General features: G+C 38.8%; 1 protein-coding gene across 1 annotated transcript; it reads left to right on the top strand.

Annotated features, from left to right (window-relative positions):
* The first annotated feature begins 790 nt into the window (after window positions 1-790).
* On the top strand, window positions 791-17,636 carry DRAM1 (DNA damage regulated autophagy modulator 1). The gene is made up of 7 exons (XM_065846907.2): window positions 791-1,349; window positions 7,138-7,205; window positions 7,292-7,434; window positions 11,182-11,359; window positions 12,402-12,460; window positions 13,820-13,912; window positions 16,284-17,636. The coding sequence occupies exons 1-7, from the start codon at window positions 1,192-1,194 to the stop codon at window positions 16,326-16,328; spliced, it is 744 nt and encodes a 247-aa protein (XP_065702979.2). The 5' UTR covers window positions 791-1,191; the 3' UTR covers window positions 16,329-17,636.
* The last annotated feature ends 10,239 nt before the right edge of the window (window positions 17,637-27,875 follow it).

Genomic DNA, 27,875 nt, shown 5'->3' with positions numbered 1-27,875 from the left:
ATCTCACTTCCCAATACCTTGAAAGGCATACTCACCTTCTGACTTAGTACGCTTCTACCACAGGGAATGTGTACGTACATACAAGGCGCAGATCTCGCTAGGGGAGGTTTAGGTTGGACATTAGGAAAAGGTTCTTCACCCAGAGGGTGGTGGAGCACTGGAACAGGCTCCCCAGGGAGGTGTCATGGCCCCAACCCTGACAGTGTTCAAGAAGAGACTGGACAAGCCCTCAGACACATGGTGTGAACTGTGGGGTTGTCCTGTGCAGGGACAGGAGTTGGACTCAATGATCCTGGTGTGTTCCTTCCAACTCAGAACATTCTACTGAAGGTACAAAGACAAGACTCCCAATAAATTTTCAAGGAGACGAAAGGCGAGATGTGGAGTATGCACATATTACTCTGTGTTTCAGAATGGTGACCATGCATTTGGAAGTAAGTTTGGAAGGCAGATAAATATGAACAGTCAAAGGAAACAGAAACAACCTTGACAGATTGTCCATGGCTTCAGGTTAAACCCACGCAAAAATGCGGAACACAGCATGATTTAGAATTGGAACTGTGGTTTCCCTCTAAGCGTGTGAAAAAAGCGAATCCTCCAGAAGATGTGCAAAACAAGGCTACATTATGTTCTTTAAATGCAAGTCCAAGTTGGGTGAGTTTTGTACCGCGTAGGACTCCACAATGAGACCTTCGCACCTCAGGATCTCTGAACCAATTGGCATTTCCGGCGCCGTGGCCGCACGAGTGGCGACCGAGCCCTCTGGGGATGGGACTGTGGGAAAGCTTTTCGGGCGTCGACAAGAAACTCTCCGAATCGCTTCGAGCTGCCGCGAAAAAGCGGCCGGTCCCCTGGTTCCCCCGCGCCCGGGAGCAGCCAGCCGGGCCGTTATAGCCGTTAGTGGCCGTTAGCCGCGGCGGGAGGGGCGGGGCGGGCGCTGTCGCTGCCCCCCGGGGGAGCGCTGAGGCGAAACGAAAGTGAAGGGACGGCGGCGGGCGGCGGGAAATCTCCGCGGCTGCCGGTGGTGGCAGCGCCGCTGCCCGGCAGGGGAAGACACGTGTGAGGCGGGAGGGTGAGAGCCGGCCCGTGTGAGTGTGTGTGTGTGTGAGCGTCCCGCAAGTCCTCGGTCACGGTCCGTGACTTCAGGGCGTCGCCACAGAGCCCGGCCGGGCGCTCCCGCCCAAGCTGCCAATGGCCCGGGCAGCGCAGCCACCGGCAATGCTGTGCTGCATGCCCGGCGTGGCTTTCGTCCCTGCTTTGCTCGTCAGCTGGTCCTCGGCCGCCTTCATCATCTCCTATGTGATCGCCGTGCTGGCCGGGCACGTCGAGCCTCTCGTCCCCTACATCAGGTGAGGCGGGGGGTGACGGCAGGATTGGGGGGTGACGGCCGGGGGCTTTGAGGCGGCGGCGGCTTAGCCCGGAGATGCTGAGGGGCTCCCCCTCCGACGGCTGCGCGGTTACTTCCCATCGCTGCTGGAGACGAGCCCCCCGGCACGGATGTGGGGCTCCCCGGAGGAGGAGAAGCAGCGGTGGCAGGGCCTCCCCGTGAGTGGGAGGGCAGAGCAGGGACCCTCTCCTGTCACCGATCACTACCTGTAGCACCCAGGACTCTCTGAGAGCCACGGGACCCGAACGCTGACAGATGTGGTAGAAAGGAGCTGAAACAGTTTTCTGCTGGAGTCAGCTGGAGGCCCAATTCCTAGCAAAACTGATGGAGTAAGTGGTGGAAATGTAGTTCTGTTTGTGTAGTTCAAGAGCTGGGCCAGAGTACACCAGATGGTGACAGGACTCGAAACCCTACAATAGCTTTTGTAGGACACACAACCCCACAAACATGCTTTTTTAACATTTCAGCATAGGAACAATGTGTGTAAGCGGCTCCCCAAGAGATGGCTGGCATCTCTTTTCCATAACCTTAGTCGTTTAAGCACAATTCTCTATGATACCACGACCCACAAGGAAGTTGAGCTTCATTCAAACTGAGCCAAAGAAAGATGGGCTTCATGCTTATGTTAGCAATTTTTAAGATTGCCCAAATCTGGACTCAGCTCTTAGAAAGCCTTGTTCTTGTACATGCACAAATAACCTATTGCCTTAATAATAATGGTGGTACTCATGATCTTCCTTGACTGTATACACAGTTTTACTGACACAAAAGTGCTTGTAACCAGTGCCATTTGCGCATTTTTAACCAAGAAAAATAAACCATTTGATATAACTGTGTCCATGCTCAATACATGGTTGGTGCTCTGAAGGATTTTGAGGTCCTGTAGTAAGACATTTGGCAAATGATGTTTCTTATGTTGAATCCATGTCCTTCAATAAAATATATGAGAAAACAGGAAGTTTTTTTCTGTATAATTGTGTTTACAGTTAAGTTTTTGACAGCCCAGATATCTTGTGTCATTCTTTTAAAAGAGGTAGACTAAACCTACAAGTCACAGATGCATAACTCTGATGAATGTATCACAGCTGCCATAGTTATCAATCTAACTGAACATCTCACTGAAAAAATCATTCTTATCCTTTAACTAAGTAATCACAATACCCTAGAAAAACAACAAAACAGATGAGGCCATGTCAGTGATGCAAAAAATCTCCAACCCATTCATGTTTCAGGTCCTCTGCATTTGCTAGTTAAGTTTTTCAAAAGACAGATGTCTTGTTTATTTTACATCCTTTTAACAAAACATTTGGACTAAGGATATACATTGGCTGTTGGTGAACAACCTGTAATAATTCTGAATGTGCATGGTCTAAGCATATGATCTTTGTAGAAGGTGCACTTGGGACTAATATGATGATTCCTTCTAAGTACTCAGGCCGATAGTCAAAACATAGTTCATATTACTTTGCAGTCATTGCTTCAGCCTGAGCATCTGAATCATGGGATTAAGAACGTGATTTAGTGAAACTTAGACTGATAAAAAGAAAGAGGAAGAATGTTGCAACATTTCAGTTGTGCAATACCTTAAAATGAACTATAAAAATTAAATAGAGCTTGTATGGGGAAATTCCAGTTACACAAAGGAGAAAAATGTTGATCAATTTCAGTTCAACATTTCTGTAATTCTTGTTTACATTCCTCAAGTAGCCTGTGTATGCCTTGAGATAACTTGTTAATTTTATTTACTGTGTAACAGCTATCACAGTGAAAGACCACATCTAAATTTGTCATTGAAACTGTGCTAATGTCTCAAGCAAACCATATAAATACGTTTATGGGTAGATAAAAATAAATATCATTTTGTGTTTTCTAGCAGCTGAGGACTAAAGATTAGTAAGTTGTGCCCAAATCAGTTCTTTTGCTCATACTACTCAAAATCCAGACTAATTTGGCTGTGCTGGATGCCTGTTTGGTGGTTTGAATTCTCAGTGAAAGAGCAAAGGGAGTTTTCCTTAAGATATTTGCTGCCAGTTAGTACCTCTGGATCAGTGAGGATCCCCATAGGCAGAATACAGTCTTCCTAGGTTAAAATTTTGGGACTTCAGTTTGGATGGCTATGAAGAAAATTTAGTGATAATGACTCTTCAGGCTCTAAAATATTTGTTCCCTGTCTCCTCTACTTCTTGTCTTTCCATTCTTCAGAAGGCTGTTTGACTGTAGAATTCACCGACCCGAGACAGTGACACAACTGCTGTCATTTTCATATGGGGTTCCTCATCTATTCCATGGTGGTTGTACTTACCTATGCACCATTGCAAATAAGTGAGGACATGTTCTTGTTTCATACCTGCCATTTGCTTTTTTATTATTCATGAAAAGAAAGTAACTGTCACAAATACTATTTTTTTTTTTCCAAAGCAACAGACCAGAAGTAGAACAAAAATGTACCTACATCTTAATTTAGCTCCAGGTATTTTTTAGTGGAAAGTATGGCATTACAAAGTTTGTGTCCTTAGAAGTACAGTGCAATACTTTGTAAATACATTGTAGATATGATACAGTATTCTTGGTATGAAATTTCTTGAAACCATATATCTAAGATTGTTTGGTTTAAAAGTCAACAATAGCAAAATTCACCTGTAAAGCTTTAGCTTGAGAAAAGCTTTAATTAAAAAACAAATGGAGTTCAGCGCCATTTCAGGCTGTTTGCATTGCTCTTATGATGTGAAGTGTTTCAAGAACTGCAAATGGCTTTCTTTGCATGTGCCGATTCCATTCTCTTCTCACCTAAAGTTTTCCAAAAGCTTTGAAGTGATCACAGTCCTGTACTTAGCATAGAGCAGCTTCTGATTTGCAAAAGTCCTTCAAGTTTGTCACAAGAGGCCTATTTTTTAAATTGAGTCCTTTGTCAGATTTATGAAAACACTCCAGAAAGATGAGGAAAAGGTGTGACATTCAAGGTTAAAAAATTAGCTAAATGAAGAATGGATTAAGATGATTTTCAGAAGTGGCATACACAAAAATTAGAGTTACTGTACCATTTTCATCAATTCCCCTATCAAAGAACAACAAGACTAACACAGAATACAAGCTGGAGCAGGTTTTCAGAAAGCATTAGAGCAAGAAAATACAGATGAATAGGGACTCTCAATGCCTGAGAAGTTGTAAAGACTTGTCTAAAAGCCTGATCCAAGCTTTTGTTGTCTGAGAATTTGGAACCAATCTAGTCAAAAGAAATACAGGATTTTTCTCTATTTTTTGCATGAGCTTTTCATAGAAAAGGACTCTCCCTTCACCCTAAGCTTCCTCCTATTCTGGATAAATCATCTTAGCAACTGATTACACAAATCCTTCTGTAACATAGAAGGGGATTGTGAGAGAATATAATTTCTAAAAAATTTATTATTTTGATGAGGTCATACCTTTTTGGCTTAAAGTTAACAAAATTGTCAAAAACTCATTAAGAAAGATTACTTCTGTAGAGAGTGCTTTTTCTTATGGGTGTTAGGAACAGAGGCATACATGCTGAACACTTGTAATTTTGGCTGCACTAGGTAATAGGTGCAGAAGTTTACCACTGGAAACTAATCTGGCCTCACTGTTGGAATGAAGAATATTCATCTTCTTGCATCACATAAAAAAAAAAGTACCTACTTGTCCCATCATACACCTAAGAGAAAGTTTCATTCTCAGGATCTTTGCTTGGTTTCCACTGAACTTTGGCATTAGCTAAAATCCCCGTGTGTTTACATTCCTGACAGTAGAGTTCCTTGAGTGTCTCTGTTTGCATACGCAATTGTGCCTCTTCGTACTGGTTACAATAATACCCAAATTCTGTAAAGATTTGTGAGCTACATGTTTTCCATTGGCTTGACCAACAGAGGCTGATCAAAGAGATATCCTCAACTCAGTGTACTTCAGAGAAGAAAAAATAGTGTAAAGAGTTGATGGCATTGCAGTATTCTTATTTCAACAGAGCACTCACCTTGTATAGAAGAGTCCTGCTTGAGGGGAATTGAATCCACATACTCCCAGGAATATGTCCTTCCTGCAAGGAAAGGGCACTCTCCAGTGTGGATGTTTGTGGGAGTGTTTGCACATCTGTAAAGAAGAGAGGGAAAAGGATTCTATGATGAAGGCATTCCATTTCCTACATAACATATATTTTGTGTATATGAAGTTTTTCATAGTATGTATGCATGTATGTATATGTTCTGTGGATATTTTCACACTCACACTGTGTCTCGCCAATGAACTTCTAATTATCCCATGTGAGGGTGAATTGCTTCAGCAGAAAATACTTACAACACCTTGGACCTAGAGTACTCTTAAGCTGTGTCTACATTAGTAAGTTAAACAGTGCCTAGGAATGCTCCCAGGCATTGGAATGCAGTTGCTCTCCTTGGGTAAAGTCCTTTCAAACAAATCAGGAAACCAAGCCAAATTCTCTCACATATTAGGATAGTGAATTACATTAGATATTGTTTACTCTATCACAGTGTTAGTTTACCAAATAAAAGAAACTTAATTTCTAAAATGTCATTTATGTCATCATTTATATCATTCACGAACAAAGTATTGCTCTGTCGTAGAATCATCATACAATCATAGAATCATTTGGGTTGGAAAAGACCTTATAGATCATCAAGTTCAATCGTTAACCCAACACTGCCAAGTCCACATCTAAACCATGTCCCTAAGAACCTCATCTATGTGTCTTTTAAACACTCCAGGGACGGTGACTCAACCACTTCCCTGGGCAGCCTGTTCCAGTGCTTGACAACCCTTTCCATGAATAAATTTTTCCTTATATCCAATCTAAACCTCCCCTGGTGCAACTTGAGGCAATTTCCTCCTGTCCTGTCTCCTGTTACCTGGGAGAAGAGAATGACACCCTCCATGCTACAACCTCCTTTCAGGTAGTTGTAGACAGCGATAAGGTCTCCCCTCAGCCTCCTTTTCTCCAGGCTAAACAGCCCCAGTTCCCTCAGCCACTTCTCATCAGACTTGTGCTCCAGACCCTTCACCAGCTTCGTTTCCCTTCTCTGAACTCTCTCCAGCACCTCAACGTCTTTCTAGTAGTGAGGGGCCCAAAACTGAAAACAGGATTCAAGGTGGGGCCTCACGGGTGCCCAGTACAGTGGGACAATCACTTCCCTAGTCCTGCTGTCCACACTGTTCCTGATACAAGCCAGGGTGCTGTTGGCGTTTTTGGCTACCTGGGCACACTACTGGCTCATGTTCAGCTGGCTTTTGACCAACACCCCTAGATCCCTTTCCATCAGTCAGCTTTCTAGTCACTCTTCCCCGAGCCTGTAGCGCTGCCTGAGGTTGTTGTGACCCAAGTGCAAGATCTGACACTTGACCTTGTTAAACCTCATACAATTGGCCTCAGCTCATCAATCCAGCCAGTCCAAGTGCCTCTGTAGAGCCTTCCTGCCCTCAAGCAGGTCGACACTCTTACCCCATGTCACATCCGCCACATCTCTGCATATTGTGTACAGAAAAGGAAGAAATATAGTTCAGATAGTATGCTCTAAAAGTACAATTCCGTTCTAAAAGGAGACATCAGTACTAAAAATGAAGCTTAAATGTGCAGCAGGCAACATTCCAGTTTGTATTTTTAAATGTCTTATGCATATAGCAGCAGTTCACTCAGGTTACATTTCTCTTGGGGTTTCATTTGTAAGTCTCATTTATATTTCACAGATCTCCATTAACTTTTAATTTCTTCTGTCTTCCTGCTTTAGTGACACTGGAACTAAACCTCCAGAGAGTGGTATCTTTGGTTTTATGATCAATATTTCAGCACTTTTAGGTATGTATTGGTTCAGATAGAGCAAAGGTGTTAAAATGTAAAAAACACATGATCATTTAACACAATATGTATTTTTTGTTTTTCAGCTGTAATTACAATGTGCATCAGATATTTATTAATAGAGAAGCAAAATGAGTCATCACACTTCGTTGGGTCTTCATGCAACATGTTTTCATTATGTATTGGGTTGATGGGCTGTACTGGAATGGGCATAGTTGCAACTTTTCAGGTATGGCCACTTATTTCATATCATAAATTAAGCTACAGTTTTACCAGTCAAAAAATCAAATAGATCAGAGTAGTTCACATTATTCCAATGTGGATACTTGGCAAATGGAGTAAAAATGTGTTTCTTGCTCCTGTCTTTTTTTCAGTAGCTTTAAAAAGACAGATTTTCTTTCTCTCTATAAACTAGATTTTTTTGCTTGTACAGTTATGTCAGTAAGGGGTTTGGTGTGTGCTTGTCTTGTAACATGTCTGTACTAGAAAAAAACTTAATACAGATGCTTTTGCTGTAAAAACAATTACTATGGAAGTTTTACTGTAAAAAGACTTTGCTATTCGCAATTTAGTTTGCTTACAGTTAGGTAGGGAAGAATAAGTCAGACTAGCAAAAGCACCTGTATTGTTACCTGAATGATGACACGTGCATTAGCAACATTTTCTACAGAATAAACTAGACTTAGCTGACAGGTTAGAACATTGAACACAATATAAGCCCATTGTTTTGAGTCTGTAGGAGGTGGCATAATAACACGTTAAGTCTTTTGATAGAGACACGTAGAATTCCTGATTAATTTGCCAAAAAGGATAAGACTTCTCATTATAAAAGGATAGATTCTGACACAGGGAATTATTAGGACAATTGCACTGAAAACTTCAGCTGAGAATGAAGTCAAGTTTAATTGGCAGGTAGTTTGAGATATTCCCTTTAAATCTGTGGAAACAGATGAATTATTTCTTCTAAAGGATGGTCTTCCTTGAGAGACATTTTAGTGAATACTGTTGTGCTAATATAGTGACCTGACAACATACAGAGAAATTGAAAGTAAAGATTGTCAGGGCTTCAGCAGCCAATACAATTTTGCATGTAATTGACATGGTATTTTCAGACACAAAATTCTACCTTAGTCTGATATCTTGCTCTTTTTATTTTTATCTCCAGGCAGTGTGTGTGGATTGCAAACACTACAGGCACTACAGGCTATTCTAAGCATGCTAATCTACTTTTAAATATATGTACTCTCGTTGATTAGATTTATATGTGGCATAAAAAAAGTTAGATGATGGGGAACAGTGTTGCTTGACTGAAACAGAAAACAAACTGAGCTTCAAAAAGGAAAAGAAAAATCAGGAATGCAAAATAATTTGGGAGATTCAGGGAAGCAGAAATTTTGATCCTAAAGTTTCCAAAGGAGCCCCTTGACAGTTCTAGCATTGGTTCTTATCGTGTCTCTGTTGTCTCTCATTACCTGTTCATAAACTCCTTTCTCACCTGATTTCTCTTTCCTCCGCTTTGACCTTACTTTGCATGTTAGGTGCAGTTTGTAGAAGGGGTTCAGAACATGGTAATAATCCTAATCTAGCTAAGGATCTGACCTAGCAAGCAGATTTTTGAGCATGCTTAAATGCCCAGGAAGATGGAAATGGTGGCTTACAAGTCTTCAGACTTTTAACTGCATAACGTACAACTAGTGAACAGTACACTCTTGTCCCCATTTACCAGTGGAAATAACTGAGAAATGAAGAGGCTGTAAAATTTGCTCAAGGTCAAGTGGTAGTTTCAAGCCAGGAGACCAAAGCAAAGCTGGAATTATTTCTTTAGCAGTCTAGTCCCTCTGATCAGTGGGTCATGCAGAAAATTCAGATTCATGTGCCCTACCTGTTTGTTCCTTTACACTTTTTTTTTCCCCAGCAGGTAAGCCAAGACCATACCTGCATCCTGTAGTACAGCTGATTGACACTGTTGGGCATCAATTCATTTTCTCTTTCCTCAAGGCAAAATATCTAGTTTGTTTAAAAGGCTTCGGTGTGAAATTTTACTGGAAATATTTAAGGTTTACTTTTATTTACTCAAATCTAGTGCAATTTGTGGTGAGTCTTTTAAGTAGCATAATTATTTGTAAGGAAATTTTTTTCACTCTTTTTTGCTTCAAGATATTGTAGGTAGCGTGGGGTTTTAACGGTACTGGTCTCTGAACACTTAGCAAAAGTGAGGAACGAGGTGGGAGAAAACAGTAGGAGTGCGTCCTCTGAAAGCAAAAGAGTTTCTGAGAAGATAAGTAATGGTCATGAATAAAATCCTTGTTCTCTATTCTAAATAACACAATATTTGAAATACAGAAATGAAAGACAGTGGAGAGTTAGCTTTAAGAAGATAATTGGATATGGAAGGAAAAATCCCATAGCACTTAATGAATAAGGCAAAGTGAGAACCTAGGTCTTAGCAGTCTTATTTTTGTCTGTTAGACATTACAGGTGAATAAAGAGAGATCTTCCTGTCTTTGACTAGAAAGCTTCGGAGATTTACCATAGCGGATGTCACAACATTTCCCAGGTTCTGTAGGGGTTGAGTGTGGTAGGCTTTTTAGGGAAGCTGTGGCAGTTTTATAGAAGCAATCATGAGAGCCATGTTAGAAAAGCTCTGTGTATTGTGCATGGGGCTAAATGCAAAAGCAAACAGTTAAGCTTGCTTAATGCTTTCCATACCAAATCCTGTCAATCCTATATGGAAGGTAAAAAGTGGAACAGAGGAGAAGAAAATGCAAGTATAGATGAGATGCCACTTAAAATACCTGTGTGAGGAGCATGCTTTAAAATCTGACAGAACTTCATGTATCAGAGCGATAAAATTGAAAGAACAGAAAGAAAAGCACAGGGAAAAATAACTTAAAAGACCATATGAACACCTTCACCATTACAAGACAGAGACAAAAGTCGCCTCCAGGCAGGAAAGATGTTAAATTATGTAATGAAAGGATATAGATGTGTTTCCATGAATCACTATAATAGAACTGTAGTAGGTCACATCATAGCATGTTTTGCTATACTCTGGTGACAGAAAGGAGCTTTAAAGCTAGATCACTTGTCTGATATTGGATTCACGGGTGGCATAGCTTTGTATTTGTAATTTTTTAAAGCATTTAGAATATAATAGTTTCTCTGGAACCTTCATCAGTTTTGTTACTGGGTATTCTACTTGTTTGTGTTTTAAAGAAGACAATTTTCCATAGGTAGGGTATTACAAAAAATGGGCCACTTATAGTGATACTGGAATTTTATACACACTTTCACCTGTTGTGGAACTTGAGTAAAAGTGTCTGATGATGTGGGGAGTAAATGTGAGTGAAAAGGCTGAATGTGAGTAGAAGGGCTGAATAATTCAAGAGACTGGCAGTGTAAGACCTTTGTATTAAGAGCTAATTTTAAGTAACACTTTTTTTTTTTTTTTTTTCATATATAACTAATTTTCTGTGGACTTACTTCCTGGAGCTTTGTGGCTGGCCACTGGACGGTGGAGGACAGAGATATAGCAGTCACTATTTAGAATAGCTCCCATGAAACTTTACCGTTAGTTAGAATATGGCCACAAAATGCAGATTAGTCTTTTAATGCAAAAGAATCAGCAGGATAAAGGGAAAAAGGAGGTATAAGAACTTCTTAAGAAAAACATAAGCCATTTCCTGTTTGTGGTAATAGACCAACTGTTGAACAGCACTAAAACTGATCTATGTTTTTATGTGAGCATGAGAAAGGAGTACGACCTGGTGGCTTTTGATATGGTTAGTTTACCTCTCTGAGCTACTCTTTCTCTGTTTTTTTTCACCTTCCCTGTGTAAACTGTTTGGAGAAGGGTCTGTTTCCCACTGCTTGTATGTGCTCAGTGTTAATGTGGCCATCAGTTTTCTCAGGGCATATTGCTTCCTACCACTCTACAAACAGTAGCAGCTAACCATTGTGCTGATTCTCTTTCTAGGAGCTGGCTGTTCCCAGTGTCCATGACATAGGAGCTTTGGTGGCATTTGGCTCGGGTGTTGTATATATTACACTGCAGTCTATAATCTCCTACAAGTCCTGTCCACAATGGAACACCTATTTTGTGTGTCACGTGAGGATGGCCATATCTGTAATATCATGCATTGCCTTCATTCCTAGTATCCTTTACGGTGTATCCCACAGTTTTCCCTTTATGTGTTCATGATTTTCCTTTTAAGTTAAACTATTGCTGATGAAGGATGAAAATGAGCTTATGATCTTTTCTTAGGGCTCTCTAATATCGCATAATAATGCATATAGCATGTTGAGACACCATTAATAGCATAATGAAGAGTTTCAGGGTCTTCTAAAAAGCTGTATCTTCTTTCAGTAGTATGTTTGAATCTAATGCCCCAGTGTTCTTCATAGGATCACATGATAATAAAGCTAGACCAACTATCCAACCTCATTTATTTGAAGGAGGGTATGGAGAAAGGCTTGCAAGAGGGGGCATTGCTTCTAAAATGAACCTGACACACAGATATACAAAATACAGATGGCATACACAAGATTTCCTTCAATTCTAAGCAGATGCTTTTGATCATGTTGGTCAGTGCTTGGCTTCATTAAATGCCTCCCCTAGAGACACATTCAGCACACTTACTGGCTTTTCCCACAGCCTGCTGAAATTAGAACCATCCCATTTATTTTATTGGTCTTTAGGTGATCTGCCAGTGTTGAAAAGTGGTTGCAGCAGCTCATCACATCAGCCAGCCAGCTACAGCCTGCTTTTAGTTTCAGCAGTTTTGCAAGGGATTTTAAAGAGGGCCCCAGTCCTGAGGGAAAGTTGTACAAATATACCAAGACACCTATTGTGGACCAATAGAAACCAATGCGGTTCCCCTTCAAACAATGCAGGACTCTGCTCCCACAGTTCTCAATCAAGAATATGATCTAAGTTTTGGAGTGTCTCCCCTTACACTTTGTACTTTGGAAGGCCTCACAGAAATGTGTATTTGTGCAGAAATTTGGTTTCATTGCTGCTGTCAGTTATCTTTCAATAATGTGTTTAATTTACTTGTATTCATAATACTTTGATTTGATATTTTGGTTGTTCAGGACCACCTGTGTTACAAAATGGGAAGATGGGCTATTTTTTTGTAAGCAGACATTTTCACTATTACTAAACTTTTATAGTTTTCTTTACACTGTTTTCCCCAGTGATTGTGTTTGCTTCACGAATTTCCATGACAAAAATTGATTGGACTCCAGGTGAAAAGGTAAAACCTCATTAGGTTTCCTGGTAACATATTATTTGGGGTAGGCTGTTATGTTTATCTAAAAGTATGTAGCATCACAGACTCTTCAGAGACTTTGAGTAGTGTATTATCGTGAACAGATTTGTAAAATCTCACCAACTTGTGCAATGCTGGTTTCCCGTCATTTTTTCATTAGAAAACTGTCTGTGGCTTGGGTAACAAAACTTGTGATGGATGGGTCAGTCTTGAGAGAGTTAGACTTTCATTTTAACCGAGCATTTGAAACTTACCCATAGAAGAAATGGTAGAAAAAAATAATCTGGAAGTGAGTTGTTCTACTTCCTTTTACAGTCATATTTCTGGAAAATGAACTTCATACATGAAACAAAAGTGGACCAATTTGATTCTGAGGTTTTTGAGGGTTTTTACAACATCTGTTTTCTCAGCTTTCTCACCATTCTTTATGAAATAGTCTTTACAATTGTGATAAACATTGAGGGTCTGACCTGAAGCATAATAACATCAATATCAGGTATTTTAATTGATTTCAGTATTCTCAGACTGACAGCTATAAAAGGCAAGTTTTCTTTTTGGACAAAATTTCCACATGGAGGTATTAAAAAGGCAGGTTAAATAATGCAGACAGTGTATCCTGCTTGAAGAGCTTAATAAAAGCAAACTTGGCAACTGTACTTCAACCAAAGAATGGCAAGGCAGCTGTGAGATAATTCTTCACAATATACCCCTTGGCTTGTTGGTTGGTTGTTGTTGTTGTAGTGCTGTTTTTTTGGTTTTACTTTTTTTTTTCACTTGAGATGCAAGGATGAGAAAAAGTTTTTACTGAAATAGATGGGATATTTGTTGATAGCACGTTATGAACCACTTTCCTTTCTATTTGTGTCGTATTATGTAGTTTTCTATAATGATTTACTTAAAACCAAAGGTCTTGTCAGGAACTGTCATACAGGGATAGCCCCACCTTTTAAAACATCATGAGAATTTACTAGAAGGGATAGTACTACTACACTCAGTGGCTCTGAGGAGAAGTTTTGAATATGGACATTTTTGTATCCCTCACATAAGAACTACATTTTTTCAGATGCAGATTATATTCAAGCTGTGTTTTGATCTTGTGCTAGTTGTAGTTTTCTTGTACTGTTTTTTATGTTAGCACACAAGATATTGCTTCATGGAACGTATGGAATTCCGATAACTATACTTACCATTCTGTAAAAACTAAATCTGAATTGACTTCTATACAACTGGGTATTGGGATGATGAGTCGTAAGTCTTAGAATATTTGTCTATTTTTATAGCATTCCACAATATATTTGTTTAGCTGGCTTATCTGAAAATTCATTTTATGTTTAATTTCATCAGGATTATACTTACCATTTGTTGAGCGCGATCTGTGAATGGACAGTGGCCTTTGGTTTTATCTTCTTCTTCCTAACGTTCATTAGAGATTTTCAGGTTGGTATCTACATATTTTAACAGTGACTAAGAAGTGCTGTGAGTTGTATAACAACAAATGCAATAGAAAATTGCCATTCTTTAACTCAGCTAAATATACTAAAGCTATACAGAAAAAAAAATTGTCAGTCACAGAACTGATTTCCGTCTACCAAATGAATATTTTTCCCCCAGTTTTTGAAACATTAAAAACAGCTTTATGAATCAGTTTGATAGTTGAATAGGTATCTGTTCTTGAAAATTACTCAGTAAATTAATATCCTCTACTTTTTTAATCAGTCTTTTTGTAGAGAGCACCCCTCTAAAGGTGACATAATACCAAAATAAATGGTGCAACTAAAACTGCATTTCTTTCTACCTGAGGGCTTTTCCATAATAATCCAGCACATTTCAACCATAGATTTTTCCTTTCTTTTTAAAAATTACACATTTTTATGTATGTTTCCTCACAATGTAAAGAACATAAAATACTTTTTGGAAAGTATTGACATCAAAACCTCCTGGTCTGAGTAGCTGAACCTCATGATGTATCAAGCCTGACTTTAAGGAAGACAAAATATTAGATTAGTTAAAAAGAACACACTTTTTCACAATTTGTAACAGGCATGCCTTGAAATTACTTTGCCAAGCTCTGCTTTCCTAACTCTTGTTGTTTACACAGCATGTTCTAGCTGCAATGTTTCATGGATTTTTTGCTGAAAATACCAATGTGTGAGGCTTGACTGTCACAAAAGACCTTGTAAAAAATAAAAACAACATTGCTTGGGACTTGCAGACATTTGAGGACGAAACCTTCTGGATATTACTGTAGGTGTTAGGAGGATCTCGATCTCCTTATCCTTCTCAGACTTCTGGATGTTTGTTTTCCCCATGAAGTAGTTGGATCTTTGCAGGACTGGAGTAGAGAGCCTAAGGTAGAAAGAACTGAGAACTGCTACTTTATACCATAATTACAAAGATGAACTAACTCACTTGTAGTTACTGTAGGTGTTGTGCGCCATATGTAGGTCTTTCATATATACCTTTGCCTCACACAAGTCCCAGAAAGTCAAAAACTAGATCCAAGCACTTGCTTAACTGTAAAACTAATAATCAAGATCACATACGTGAGACAATTGGTGCTGTGCCAAATTGCTGGAAAACATATCCAGAATTCATGGAGGTGGGAAGGGAGGAAAAATAGGGAGAACCCTCTAAGTCATCTCGCATATAACTGAAGTTTGGTATTGGATCATGTAAAACTTTAATTTATTTGCATCTTACGTTCTTGTTCAGCATGGAAGTGCTCAATACTTATATATAATCTGTACATAACTTTCATAAGCATATACAGAAATCAGTTTTCAACTGAGGTTTCAGAGTTAACATATATTTTGCTATCTGATAGCAAACATTTATATACCTTTTTCTTTTGACTAACAGTACTGAAGAGACCATGGCTGTAGGGCTTTCCCTTATTACAGGGGTGTCACACTTATTTTCTCTGGGGACCACATCAGCCTCGTGGTTCCCTTCAAAAGGCTGAATGTAATTTTAGGACTGTATAAATGTAACTGCTCCTACCTTTATACAGTCCTAAAATTACATGTGGCCCTTCCAAGGCAACCACAAGACTGATGTGGCCCCCGGTGAAGTGAATTTGACACCCCTGCCTTATTAAAATGAAAAACAACCCAAAAAAAGGCAAAAAGCTGGGTTCTGCAGAACAAAACACTTTTTTTTTTTAAGTAATTGTCCAAAATTACACAATGCATTATCTCAAAGGCGTATAGTTGCCTTCTAAACCTTACAGAAACTTTGAAGTACCATTCAGAAATGCATGCAGCATTAAATTTACCATTTTGGGAGATTTGAGGTAATGGTATTTCTTGCCAGTCCATTGCTCTCTGATGTCTCCATATATGATGGTATCTGTTTCATCAAAGGTCAAACTCTTCCCTTGGAGATACATATTTGCAGACAATGCTGTAGTCCTCAGAGCGACTAAATTAGTTGATAAGTCCACTTCAGATAACAGATCCTGAAGTGTTGAACACTGAGAATTTAACTATATATAAATATTTTGAACACAATAAATTAGAGGAAGTGATGGAATTAAACTGAATAGAAATGCAGACATTTTAAATTCCCAGATATAAAATAGCTTGAAATCCAATGTTAGTGTTTGACAATGACAAAGATTTTAAAGATTCTGTCGTCTTTGTCCTAACCAGCGCTCACATAAAGCCAAACTATTAATTCAGAAAAAAACAACTGCCAGAGTCTAAGAAAAATAAGCCTTCCTTTTTTTTTTTTTTAACTTCTCACAATATGTATCTATCTCCTTGTACTGTATTAGAGAACTTACGCTGATGTTTTATTTTTCTTTTAGAGAGTTTCTTTGAGGATATCAACAGAAATACATGAAGACTCCTGATAGTGGAGAAATATATGTTTTATATATATGAATATTCTAGGTTTCTTTATACTTACAGGAAATGTTGCAGAGGGACAGGGATTTTCAAAGTTGTGTAAAGAACTCATTACATTAACTCAGTAATGTTTGTAACAGCATCCACTAGAACATTTTAAAAACTCGCAGCAATATTCCTGCTACCTTTTAGCCATATTTTGTAATTTTTATACTGTTTGATATATTAAAAATACTGTAATAGAAGCAATCTGTAGAAGCACTTCAAAGTCATTCCAAGACTTTTGATCTCCTCAGCTCTTCCCTTTTGGACATATCCATACTTTTTTACTTGTTATAATCTGATTAATGACATCAGTGTTAAACTTGAGAAAGTACATTCTGCAAACAATTAGGAAAGTCTAAAGACAGTGGAAAACACTAAGGCTGAATTCCTCCTACCTGCTAAGTTGCAAGAACTGTGGAGGAAGGTGTGAGCAGAAGTGGGTGTCTTTGTTTCAAGAGTAGAAATTTACAGTTAGTAGATGGCAACTCTATGCTACTTGTTTCTGATTGTGGGCACTGTAAACAAATACAAATCCTAGGAGAAGTTTAAAGTATATTGCTTGAAAATTGTTTTCTAATCATCAACTGCAATGTATATTGTAGAAATCTACCCTTTTCCCTCTTTTATGTGCTGCTAGCCATAGGAAGCTTAAAACTTAAGTGGGACTAGAAACTAAATTTACATTTCTGCATGATCTACTGAAGAGCAATCTTACTGAAATGTGGTTACTACAAAGCAGAAGTTTTCCAGCCCGTGTTTTAACCTACAACGGTGAAATGAAGAGGGCTTCCAAAAAGTCATTTGGGGTAAATGGGAAACAAGCAGAGGAACCAGTAGTTCTCAGGTGTTCAGTTATATGTGTATGAATATTACGTATATATAAAACTGGAAAAAAAATCCTGGAGAGCTTCTGTAGTGAAGATATGGCATATTTGCTGCTATAAACTTATTTCTGTAATGACGACTTGGAAAGGAACTAATTGAGAAGTCAGATGTTACAGGTATCTGGAGGCAGATGAGTCTTTAGTGGACTGATTCGCTACCTCCATTCAATGCATTAACCACTTGGCTGTCAATCAAGTTCTCCAAAAATTACATTTGCCGTGGTCTGTCACAGTTAATGTGGAAATATTGATGATTTTCAGATGCTATTATTCCATGCGAAAAAACAAATGTGTATTTTGGAGAGTGATGTCTTAAGACTAGTCATCTGTTGATATTTCCTTTAATGTGTATTTTAAACTGTATTAAATTCAGCTGTTTCACAACCTAAAGAGTCCATGTCTTCTTTATAAATTCTTCCAAAGAAAAACATGACGAATGTTTTTGACTGGCAGATTTACTTTCCATAGTATTTAGGTTATCTTTCAGAGATTTACCTTTACAATCACGTTAAAAATCAAATCTAGTACTGACTAAATGCAAGATGTATGTCTTGCTGGTTAAGTATCCTGCAAGGGGCACATGTTTCTTCAAATGAAGATCAGAAGAGAAATGCCAACCACAGAAAGTATCATCCTGTTATCTTGCAGGCCATGTTAAGAAAGGACCATATTTCTAAGTGCATTGTGTATTGTTCTTTTATTGTTTTTTATTCCTAGCTTTCTTAAAGCATAAGGAGCTTGAAGTTGTTATTTCAAATGATATCAGATTTCAGCTCACCAATTTACTAAACCCTTGAAATGGATAAAAGAAATTACATTAACTGGAAGTTTAGCCTTAACTAATATTCGTGTGTTTTTACAGTGAATCCGAGTACACTAAAATGGGGAAAAAAAATATTTTTATTGTTCTGATTTAGGCAGGAAATCACCACAATAATTTTCACAAGTTTCAAAGTGTGAGAACACTGAGAAAGCATTAAATTGTAATCAAAATACAATGCTTCTGAAACAAATTCACACTTGTTTAATCTTTTAGTAACTCTGTCCTCTTCAAAACAATCATATCCAGCCTCCCACCCTTTACAGTGCTTACAATGTCCTAAAGAGAAAAAAATAAAACTGATTTCTTTTTTCAGAGATAGTGGCTGAATCAAGATAATCCTGTTTGCTGAAATCAACATGTTAATTCAAGTACTGAAGAACTACTGAATGAAATCCTTCTCATTTCTCTGAGCTTTATTATGGTGCATTTTTATATGAGTTACATTCATGACCAAAAGAATGTGTCACCAACAGTTTGCCTTTTATTTAATTTGTTAGGTCAAAAACATCAACATGTATCAAGATGCAGATGGAGACACTGGATTGTTACCTTTTCATTTGTGCAGTGAACAACTACTGAAAACACTTGGATTATTCTCTGACTCCAGGCAGCTTTTTAGTCAAGATCCTAATTCTTTTTTTCAGTTGAAATATGAGCTGACAGGTTGCAAGCAATTGAAAAAAAAAAATCTTCTAGGCAGTTGCACAATTTTAGCTGTGGATGACTCTTGTTAAATAATGATATTTAATTTTTTACAAGTAAGTGATCGCTACAGGTTAGCACAGTTAATGTCACAGTACACTTCTGTTGCTTTGTGAAACAGGCCCTTTTTTTTCTCTAACACTTAGCAATGAGAAATATCTATTTCTTCTTGGGACCTATGCTAGGAAATTTTGCAGCATCTACTCCACGTGATGTTTTCAATTTGTCAGCACATCGTGAGTGATTGAGAAACTTCTTTTGCATAAACGACGGTAAATCACATGACAGTTTTTGTTATTTTTAGTGATCATGCTAAATCATTTCTATACCCCTTCACAAAGTGCAAAGTCTTGTTTTTCTAGGTTGTGCAGTTTGATCTGATGAAATACTACCACTGCAGTCTCTGTCACAGTTCCAAATCATGTAAGGATGAAACACAATCAACTCAAAATTCCTAAACCCCACTATGACTTAGGACGCTGTTACTGTCTCTGCTCTTCTTTTCCATGATGTGCTGAGCCAGGGATCACCATATATTGCACCTTTGCTTTTTCTCACAAAATATTTTTATTTCTGATCTGCTTTGTGTACTGCCTTATCTCTGGCAGCAGCCTATGTTTGATAGTAATGAAACTATCTGGGTGGTAAGACGTTTATTGTTTGGCGGCAATACTGGGTGCAAAAGTGTCAAGCAGACTAGGGGATTACAGTAATTATGTCAGTAAGTTTTGGACATTTCAGTATGAAGTCTGTGTAGAATTCAGTAGCTGGGTATTTTAAACTGCTCTGTAAATAGAGTCTTTGCCTCGATATCAACACTACATTCTTACAAGCTTTTAGGTTTTGGAGGGACTGCTTGAAGACTTCAGAGTGTTTGGTGTTGTTGAGCTGAACCTAGAGGTTTACATCTACTACCAATATTCTCTCTGGAAGAAGCTGGCAGAGCTGGAAGAGTTGTCCTCCTACAATAAATGGTGAAAGGCAGCATGGTGCTTGGATTTTAAGAAGGTGTAATGTTCATTATCCGGGAGAAATTTGACATAATGTGAGGAACTGCAGTAGGTTTTATTTTAAAAGATTTCTGTATCTTTGACTAAAAATATCACAGGTGGGTTTGTCTTTCACTACAACTGTGTGTGTGTGCTTATGTGGTTCATACATGCACACATGAGCAGTATTGGCATGATGAAGCCTGACGGTGGATAGAGTCCTGCATGTTTCTATAATATACATAAATTATAATAATTGCTGTATTTTGAAAAAAAAAACCCAAGTGATTTCATGAGCTTTGGCTATGTTTTCTAATTGGTACTGTAATGCAGAAAGAGTATTTATCTGATTTTAAAGATCAAAAAGACAACTTCTACATTTGCTGTCTGTATTTTTCCCTGTACACAATAGATGGCACTAGTAGACCACATGATCAGTGTTTGTTTTCTCTGCTCAGGCTAGTGAGTACAATAGTTTTGTAGGTAGCTTTAACTGGTTTTAATAGTCATCTGGAGACCCAGTTAAATGATTTTTTTATTACGCCTTTGTGGAAAACAAGTCGGATCTAAGTTTTCTTGCCATCCCTCCTTGCCTTAATCTGAGTAAATATGTTTTGCTACTGCAACATGTCGTTTCATAGCAACTTCAATATTCAAATTAATTTCCCTAAATCAAAGTTAGCACTGGCACAAGCTGTCATCATTAAGCCACTTCCCTTGGGAAGCTTTTCCTACGCTATTACAAAGAAGGCCCATGTTACTCAGTAGCTACAACAGACTTTTCAGAGCTTGCAGTGGAGCATCAGAAGACAATATAGACCTTATTTTTGTGAGACAACAATATAAAAAGAACAAGATTTTAGCATTTCAGAATTGTAGCCATTCGGCACCCAGAAACAGTGACATGTCAGCTTGTAAAAAAAAATTCAAAGGCAGCTGCATTATCTATTTAAAATCCATTTTAGTTTACATATAATAATTTTGGTTTCATTTATTTCCTTGCTTAACCAAACACTTATTTAGCAGTTTTTTGCATGTCTTCTCTGAAGTGTAGCAATAATCCAGGCCTCTGAACATCTGTTGTTTTACCTGGAGTTATACAAATAAATCACTCTCAGTCTTAAATAAGCTACACTGAGCATGCATATTCCTCTAAAAACTCTCAGCTAATGTCACATGGATTTTTTTGAAATAAATATAGAAAGTGCTTTAACAAAGTATGAAGAGTTTGTTATTAACAGACATCTTTAGCATGGTTGAACCTTATTACTCCACAACATGACTCCTCTCCCACCACACACTCACAAAATTCATTGTAAGTGGAAAGTACATTTAAAAGAAGGTTTCTCTGATGAAGATCTAGACTTTCATCAGATCTGCAGGAACAGTCTCTCTATAGCAATACTTTTATTAGAGATATCAGCACCTGACAGATCTCCCTGCGAAGAGGTATCTTTCCTTTCTCTTTCACTGCATCAAATAGTTGAAAAACATTCAATTACTTTCATGTATCTTTTGGTCTGAATTATTCAAGAATACTTTGCAGTGGCAATTGGAAGAAGGAGAGTGGTGGCAGCACAGATTAACATCAACTGGTAAGGTGGTCACAGCATGTGTATAAAGGCTCTTTTTTTATCTTTGGTCATTTTAGCTAAAATCTGGAACTATTTATTCACTGTCTGTCTGTGGGTGAAGCAATTATTGAGCAATAGTACAATTCAAAGGAATTTGTTTTGTTCAAATCAACCTGCTGCTTTTAACATCCAATATGTAGAGAGTTCAAAATCTTGTACTATGCTCCAATCACATAATCTGTAAAAAGGGGTTAGGCAGCTGGGCTTTGTCATATCCCACCCTTTCTAGGTTGGCTCTGTTTTTTCTAATAATCTATGCTACATTTAATTCATACAGGTGTCTGGCAAAGAAAAAACTATTATTCGGGAGTTAGCATAAATATTGTTTTATGCAATTGTTAATCTTTTCCCTAGGATAGTTTTTTTATAGTAAAATAACTGGTGGGCTTTTTTCATTTAAAAAGTTGTAAATAGAATTTCATACAGATTTGGACTTTTGCTGGGATTACATATAAAATCTTGTCTTTACTGCTTAGAACTGACTTCGACCAAAACTCTTGATCTTAAGGCAAAGCTGTAATGTTCAAAAATTCCTCCTGATGAAATATTACTCTGTTCCTTTAGACAGCTATTTAATCTTTGAAGATCCAGATTCAATAGGAGAGGAGAACCCGCACTTGAAGGAAAAATGAGCTTCTCACCTTTAATCAACTAAAATCAGATTATAAGCCTTTTACTGGCTGTAAGTGTTAGTGTTTCTTGCCCTGCTCAACAAGTGCGTACATTGTTCACGGGACCTAGGGATGTTTCCTGGGCAGCTTCTGGAGTCAGCTGAATAAACTTGGGGATGAATCTGGAAAATAAGTAATTACCCTGCAAGCAGTTTGAAAGAGACATCAAGTTCTAAGACTCTGTACTTGTTCTTCTCTTGCTCCATAAACCCAACTTGTTTTCTTATTGAAGAAATGGAAATGGAGTGCTCAAAGTGAAGTGTTTAGACCCGAGGTATCAGAACCAAACCCACAGATTGCAAAAGGATGTAGTTCTGATTAAGCTTCTAACAACATTAAATTCAAAATGCAGTGCAAAAGCTATTGCGTGGCACTGTGGCAAGATCTGAGAAGCCCCCAAGTAGCTGTACCAGTCTTAGAAGCCACTGAGGAACCAGGAGCCAGGCTTGAGCAAGCACGGGTTTTCTCAGAAGCATGGAAGCTTTCCATTGGCATGCCTTCCTCTTGGTTTTAGGGGCACGGAGATGGCGCCATTTCTTATTTCTCCCTTTGTCCTCCGTCCTTCTGTGTTACCTAATACTCAGTTCACACAAATTGTGTTGGCAAATGGCTCTCCTAGTATGTTGGTATTAGGATGTGGTTTGTCTGGTTCTGTTCCAGAAATCATCTTTCTTCATGACAGTCAACAAATTAGCCTTACTTTCCTCCATTTTGTGGTCTCAATTGGATGTCTGGGGAATTAAACGTATGCAGGTAGTAAGTCATGGGTGCTCTCTGACCTGACTGCCGACCAAAATCAACTGTCAACTGAGATCATGCCTACAGCTGGCATGGCTGCTCAGCTTGAAAGTGTTTAAACCAAATATTTAGGGTAATTATAGTATTATGGCAGATTTTAAAGGGTGATTGCCAGTGCTGTCAAAGGGTGAAGCTGACATTTTTTTAGTACCTCCCCTTGCCAAACAGCTTTAAAATTTGAACATTATTATTGTATCAGTGTAGCTTTTTAGTCTTGGATTGAATTTAAAACATGCTTACTGTTTAGGGTAGACAATATAAAATCCCTATTGCTACTTTCCTGGAATTTCAACCAAAAGGAATGGTACAACATTATATAATCAGATTTTTTTTAACTCAACTTGCAGTTTTACATGGCATCTTGTGTCTGCTCATGGCAGCCAGAACGGAGCATTGCCATTGAAAACAGAAAGTCATGGCAGTATATTCACTCCAAAAATACCTTCTGGTTGCAAAAATATTTAACAATGTTAGGACTAAAGAGGAGTGAGAGGAAACTAAAGAGAGACAGAGTTGGCATCTGTTCATTGCACCGTCAGATAAAAATTCTATATGGGAAAACACACAAGCAGACAAATAAAAAACAATTTCTGGAGTAAAACTGCAGTCCTACAGACCACTGAGGCTTCTTGAGTATGGGTTGAAGGATGAAAAGGGGGTTGACTTTCAAACCACCCAGTTAAATTCAGCGAGCGGAAAGCGTCGTGCATCAAGGATTCGGCTCAGGGCTGGGGACAGATAAGTCTCTCCCAGATTTCTAGAAAGAATAAAAACACTGCCTTTGCTCGGGTTTTAGACAAACGGAAATCTCAGAAACAAAAATCCTGGCAACATCATGGATGAGCAATTGAAAGCATCACATAAATCACAGTAGGAGTTAAATGGCATAGCAAAATAGGAATTTTTGATCTCTCAGTATTCTTTAAGGGGAGCTGCAGATGGGTTATCATCTGTGATACTAAATTATGTGACCTTATGACAGAATCAGCAGTTCCCCTGCATTTATGGCAGTTTTATCAGTTACTTTCAAGACGTGAAGACTCAGAAACACGTCTAAAGTCTAGAAACTGGAAGAACAGGTAAGAAAATGGAGAGTCCCCATGTAAGAGGGGAAAGAAAAGGACTATGGGAATTTGCCTCAAACCTGTGGAAATGAACATGCTTTTTTGTTGCTGGCCTCAGTGGAAATGAAGAAAAACATAAAGAACTCTTTATTATCCTATAATGAATACATGATAGATTACATTAAATGACAGCAGATTACAAAGGGGGAGCAGGAAGCACTTTTTCTCCCATTTCCAGATTCTGAGGATCAATATCTTGGTAGGTTTCTTAGGAGCAAAGTTAAGTTGCAACTTCAGTCACAGGACCTGGAGAGGAGGTACCTGCTCACAGATTGCAAAAGATTACTCAGAGTCAGAAGAAATTCTCCCATCTGTGGATTTTCGGTATAGAATTTAGGATAACAGGAGATCATGCTTGCTTGTAAAGGTCCCTATGTAGCTTCTCGTGGGAAGACACCAGCTTGATTGGCAGTCCTGCAGGGAACACAGGAGGGTTTTCTGCCAGTAAAATGTCAGAATTAGAAGAGGAACAGAGCCTCTGAAATACTGAGGAATGAGCTACAAGGGAAAGATCTTTGTGGTGATCTGCTCCTGTCTCCAGTGCCATGTGGGAGACTCTGAAAAGTGTGTCACTGCGGCTGCAACGAGGGTTTGCTTCCTTGTCATGGGTTCCCCACTCCCAGCAGCTAAAAGTGCTGACTGAAATACATCTCAAGGAGTCAATGCACAAGACCCATTCACATCACAAGATGGGAAAACAGAAACCTAAGTCACACACTGGTCACTCAAAACAAAACAAGACAAAACAAACAAACAAAATTAGGAAAGAAAAACAATGAGATTGGAAATAGAACAGGTACAGAACTATAAACCTCTGGTGAGTCTAATGGACCAGTACTGATATGGGGAGGAGGAAAGGGCAGAGAACTATGCTGATGCAATGGGAAGAGGCACAAGGTAAGTGACTACTCACCAAATAATATGTAATGAAGTCTTAAGACATCTGTTGACAAGATGGAGCATAGACACTCCAGCAGAAGAGGGAGGAGAAGGCTCGTCTTATCTGTGTTTGTACCAGGCTGTGTTAGGATCAATCAAATATGCTGTTGTACTTCATCCAACTAAACCTAGGGAATCAATTCTCATCTCAGAGATACCCTGCACAGGGCATAGTTCAGATAGCCTACTGTTAAACCACTGTTTAAGATAAAATACTGCTAATCTGAACTCATTTCTTAGCATATGTTTATCGCTGCCTTGATAATTTATTTTTGGGCTATTGTGAATTATCAGTATTGTTTTCTTTAGACAGGGAAACACATTATTCAGAAAGTGCCAAACATCTTTATAATTATCATGAGGTCTCCTATAGAGCATTTCCTGTTAACTTTCATGGTGTTTTGAAGAAAATTCTTTTGAAGGCTTTTGTAGGCTCTTGTCCAGCCTTTCTGGGGAGTCTGTTTTTCAACATCTAGTTTTACTCTTCAACATTTATTTATGGCCATTTTAGTGCCTTTAACTAACTAGGATCTGAAAATATTTTTTTAACCAACTTACTCATCTCAGATTTGCACAAATCTAAACAGAGACCAGCTGATCCACTAATAATTGAAGTATAATCACAAAATCTGTTCTTAAAACACTTTCATTGACAGCTTATGTTGTTCCTCCCAATGCTGTGCATGAACAAGCACACAGAGCTCAGCTTTGTTTCAGCTGTGCACAGCTACACCAGGACTGTGCAGGACACTAACAGGAAGCTACAGAGGCTGAAATTTACAGCAGATATTGTAAACAGGACACGAATTCCAGTGCAAGTTCCCATTAGGAACCTAGCCATTTTTGTCACTTTTTTCCCCACCCCAGTGTATTTTTACTTCTTTTTAAAGGATACCAATTGGCGTCACATACTCCCCACCCATTTTTTACCACCCCTTATCAGAACTCCGGTTTAAGATCTGAGAACAAACTGGAATGATTTAGGCTTATGGCATTTCCTGGCTGCTTATAAAGGTCAGAGTACCTGGCTACTTCTTGCATCTACATTTATAGCGATGGGAGCAAAGGCTTGAGATACAAATCCAATCGTATTCCGAAATGTCCATTCCCTTGAGACCATTTCAGGTCTGCTGCTGCTTTTGCTTCTCCATATTGGTCATGATAATTCTTCTGCTGGTGCACTGTGAGCTACAGTTTTCCTCTGCCACTCAACTCTGTGAATAACATGCTGCTTTGTATACCGCTCGTTATTTTCTAACATCCGCTTCTAAACAGGGACAGTGCTGTTTCAAAGAAGGTAGAAGTGAGCAAGCCCATCACACTACTGCCCAGGTAGCCTTAAGACAGAGTGTCTTTCTGCAGATCATATTGCAGCTGACAGCTGGTATGCCACACAGAAAGAGAGGATTCTTTGCCTGATGGCTGAAGTGTTCTCAGTCAGTAAATACTTTAACATAGCTGGAAACTGGCAGAATATGAGGGGTCTCCTGTTAAGCAGGACATCTGCCTGTCAGATATTCCAAATGAAGGCCCTAGGAAGGAAAATAATGAAGTGAGAAATCGTTTGTGTTAAGGCTAAAGTGTTCAAAAAACAAGTATTGTTATTAGATCTGAATTTGCTCCTCTGATGTTACATCAAACCTTATTAACCTTCGTTTAGCAAAAAGCTGAGGCTGTTGCTTAACTTTCTGGAATGAGACCTGAATTCCATTGTTTTTCAGAGGCTGTGGTTTGATTCCCAGAACCAAAATGAATCTGATTCTTGAGCTGGCATATACCCTTAAAGCAGTCCTAGATCAGGGCTCTGAAAAGAAAGGCTTTGGTTTCAAAACCTCTTCCACATTAATGGGTTCCTTATGGGTGATAATGGTTCAATTATGAGAGATGAAGAGCCACACTGAGCAGTGGGCTATACAGCAGTCGCCCTTTTCAGATCAACTGGAGAGAAGGAATAGAGACTGGGGGTACTTACATTTGGCCTCAGGAGGAAAATGAGGTCTCCTAACCACACTACATGGGAGCTGCTGTGTTATGAAGGCTAGTTATGAGACAACTCATTCAACACCACCAAAGTCCTGTGGAATCTTTCCACTCTGTTTGGATTTAAATCACATTCTGTTCCTGTTACACTTATCTGATCAAGGTTGAATACCTTGAAAAGGCCTTTCATAGCCATTTTCAGAAAAAAAGACCATACTTACTATTTTTGGTTGACAGTAACTTATGAGGCAGGTAAACAGCAGTGGTCACTGGTATCACTTTTATCTATTGTCTACTGAAATAGTACACGCATGTTCCTGGTGGGGCTGGTCTGTATAATTGGCGTCTCCTGTTTGTCACCACCTGTCCAGCAGTTGAATGCATTAACTAAATTTTGTCTTCAGTTCTGCAAATACATACGTGTTTATAGTTGAGCCCGGGTACGCTTGAATGGCTGTCCCTGAGTTCTGTGCAGTACTGTGAAACAGCACATAAGTGTGAGCTTCTCCTGAAGAGAATTATCTATCTGTACTATACAATGCCATAGCAGTAAGGGTATCGCAGAGATGAGGTTGGATGGCACTATTCACCCCAGACCATCCACCTTGACACACTGGGTTAATTAGCAGATTACAGCCGGCAGTCCATTTATCATCGTTTTCAACCTCTTACCCAGAAATGGTGCTTCATGTAAAGCAAGACTGATAAAAACATATTCATTTCTAAGAAAACCCAGAGCCAAAGGTAACATAAATTCTGTGCTCACTTACACTCTGCCAAAAACGACAGTCTTCACAAAAGAGCTTGCTGGTACCTTTATGGCAGAAGTGTTAAAATGCCCAGCAGACTTGGCAGGTTCAGTTTTAGCATTCATCAGGCTGCAGGTGTAGAAGCCTTGGACAGATGTCTTCATCTGTCCAGTCTGCAAATCTGACCTCATCTTTGACCTGGCTGTTGGAGTAG

The sequence above is a fragment of the Patagioenas fasciata genome, chromosome 1 (assembly GCF_037038585.1).
Source record: "Patagioenas fasciata isolate bPatFas1 chromosome 1, bPatFas1.hap1, whole genome shotgun sequence".
In the NCBI taxonomy this organism is placed as follows: Eukaryota; Metazoa; Chordata; class Aves; order Columbiformes; family Columbidae; genus Patagioenas; species Patagioenas fasciata.
The sequence above is the reverse complement of the archived record's forward strand: the minus strand, read 5'-3'. Positions and strand labels throughout refer to the sequence as shown.

Excerpts from the sequence above, each read along its gene's own strand:
- DRAM1 (XM_065846907.2), top strand. The coding sequence starts at position 1,192 with ATGGCCCGGGCAGCGCAGCCACCGGCAATGCTGTGCTGCATGCCCGGC. Across the intron at positions 7,206-7,291 it reads CAATATTTCAGCACTTTTAG|CTGTAATTACAATGTGCATC; the intron begins GTATGTATTGGT and ends TTTGTTTTTCAG. Across the intron at positions 7,435-11,181 it reads GCATAGTTGCAACTTTTCAG|GAGCTGGCTGTTCCCAGTGT; the intron begins GTATGGCCACTT and ends TTCTCTTTCTAG.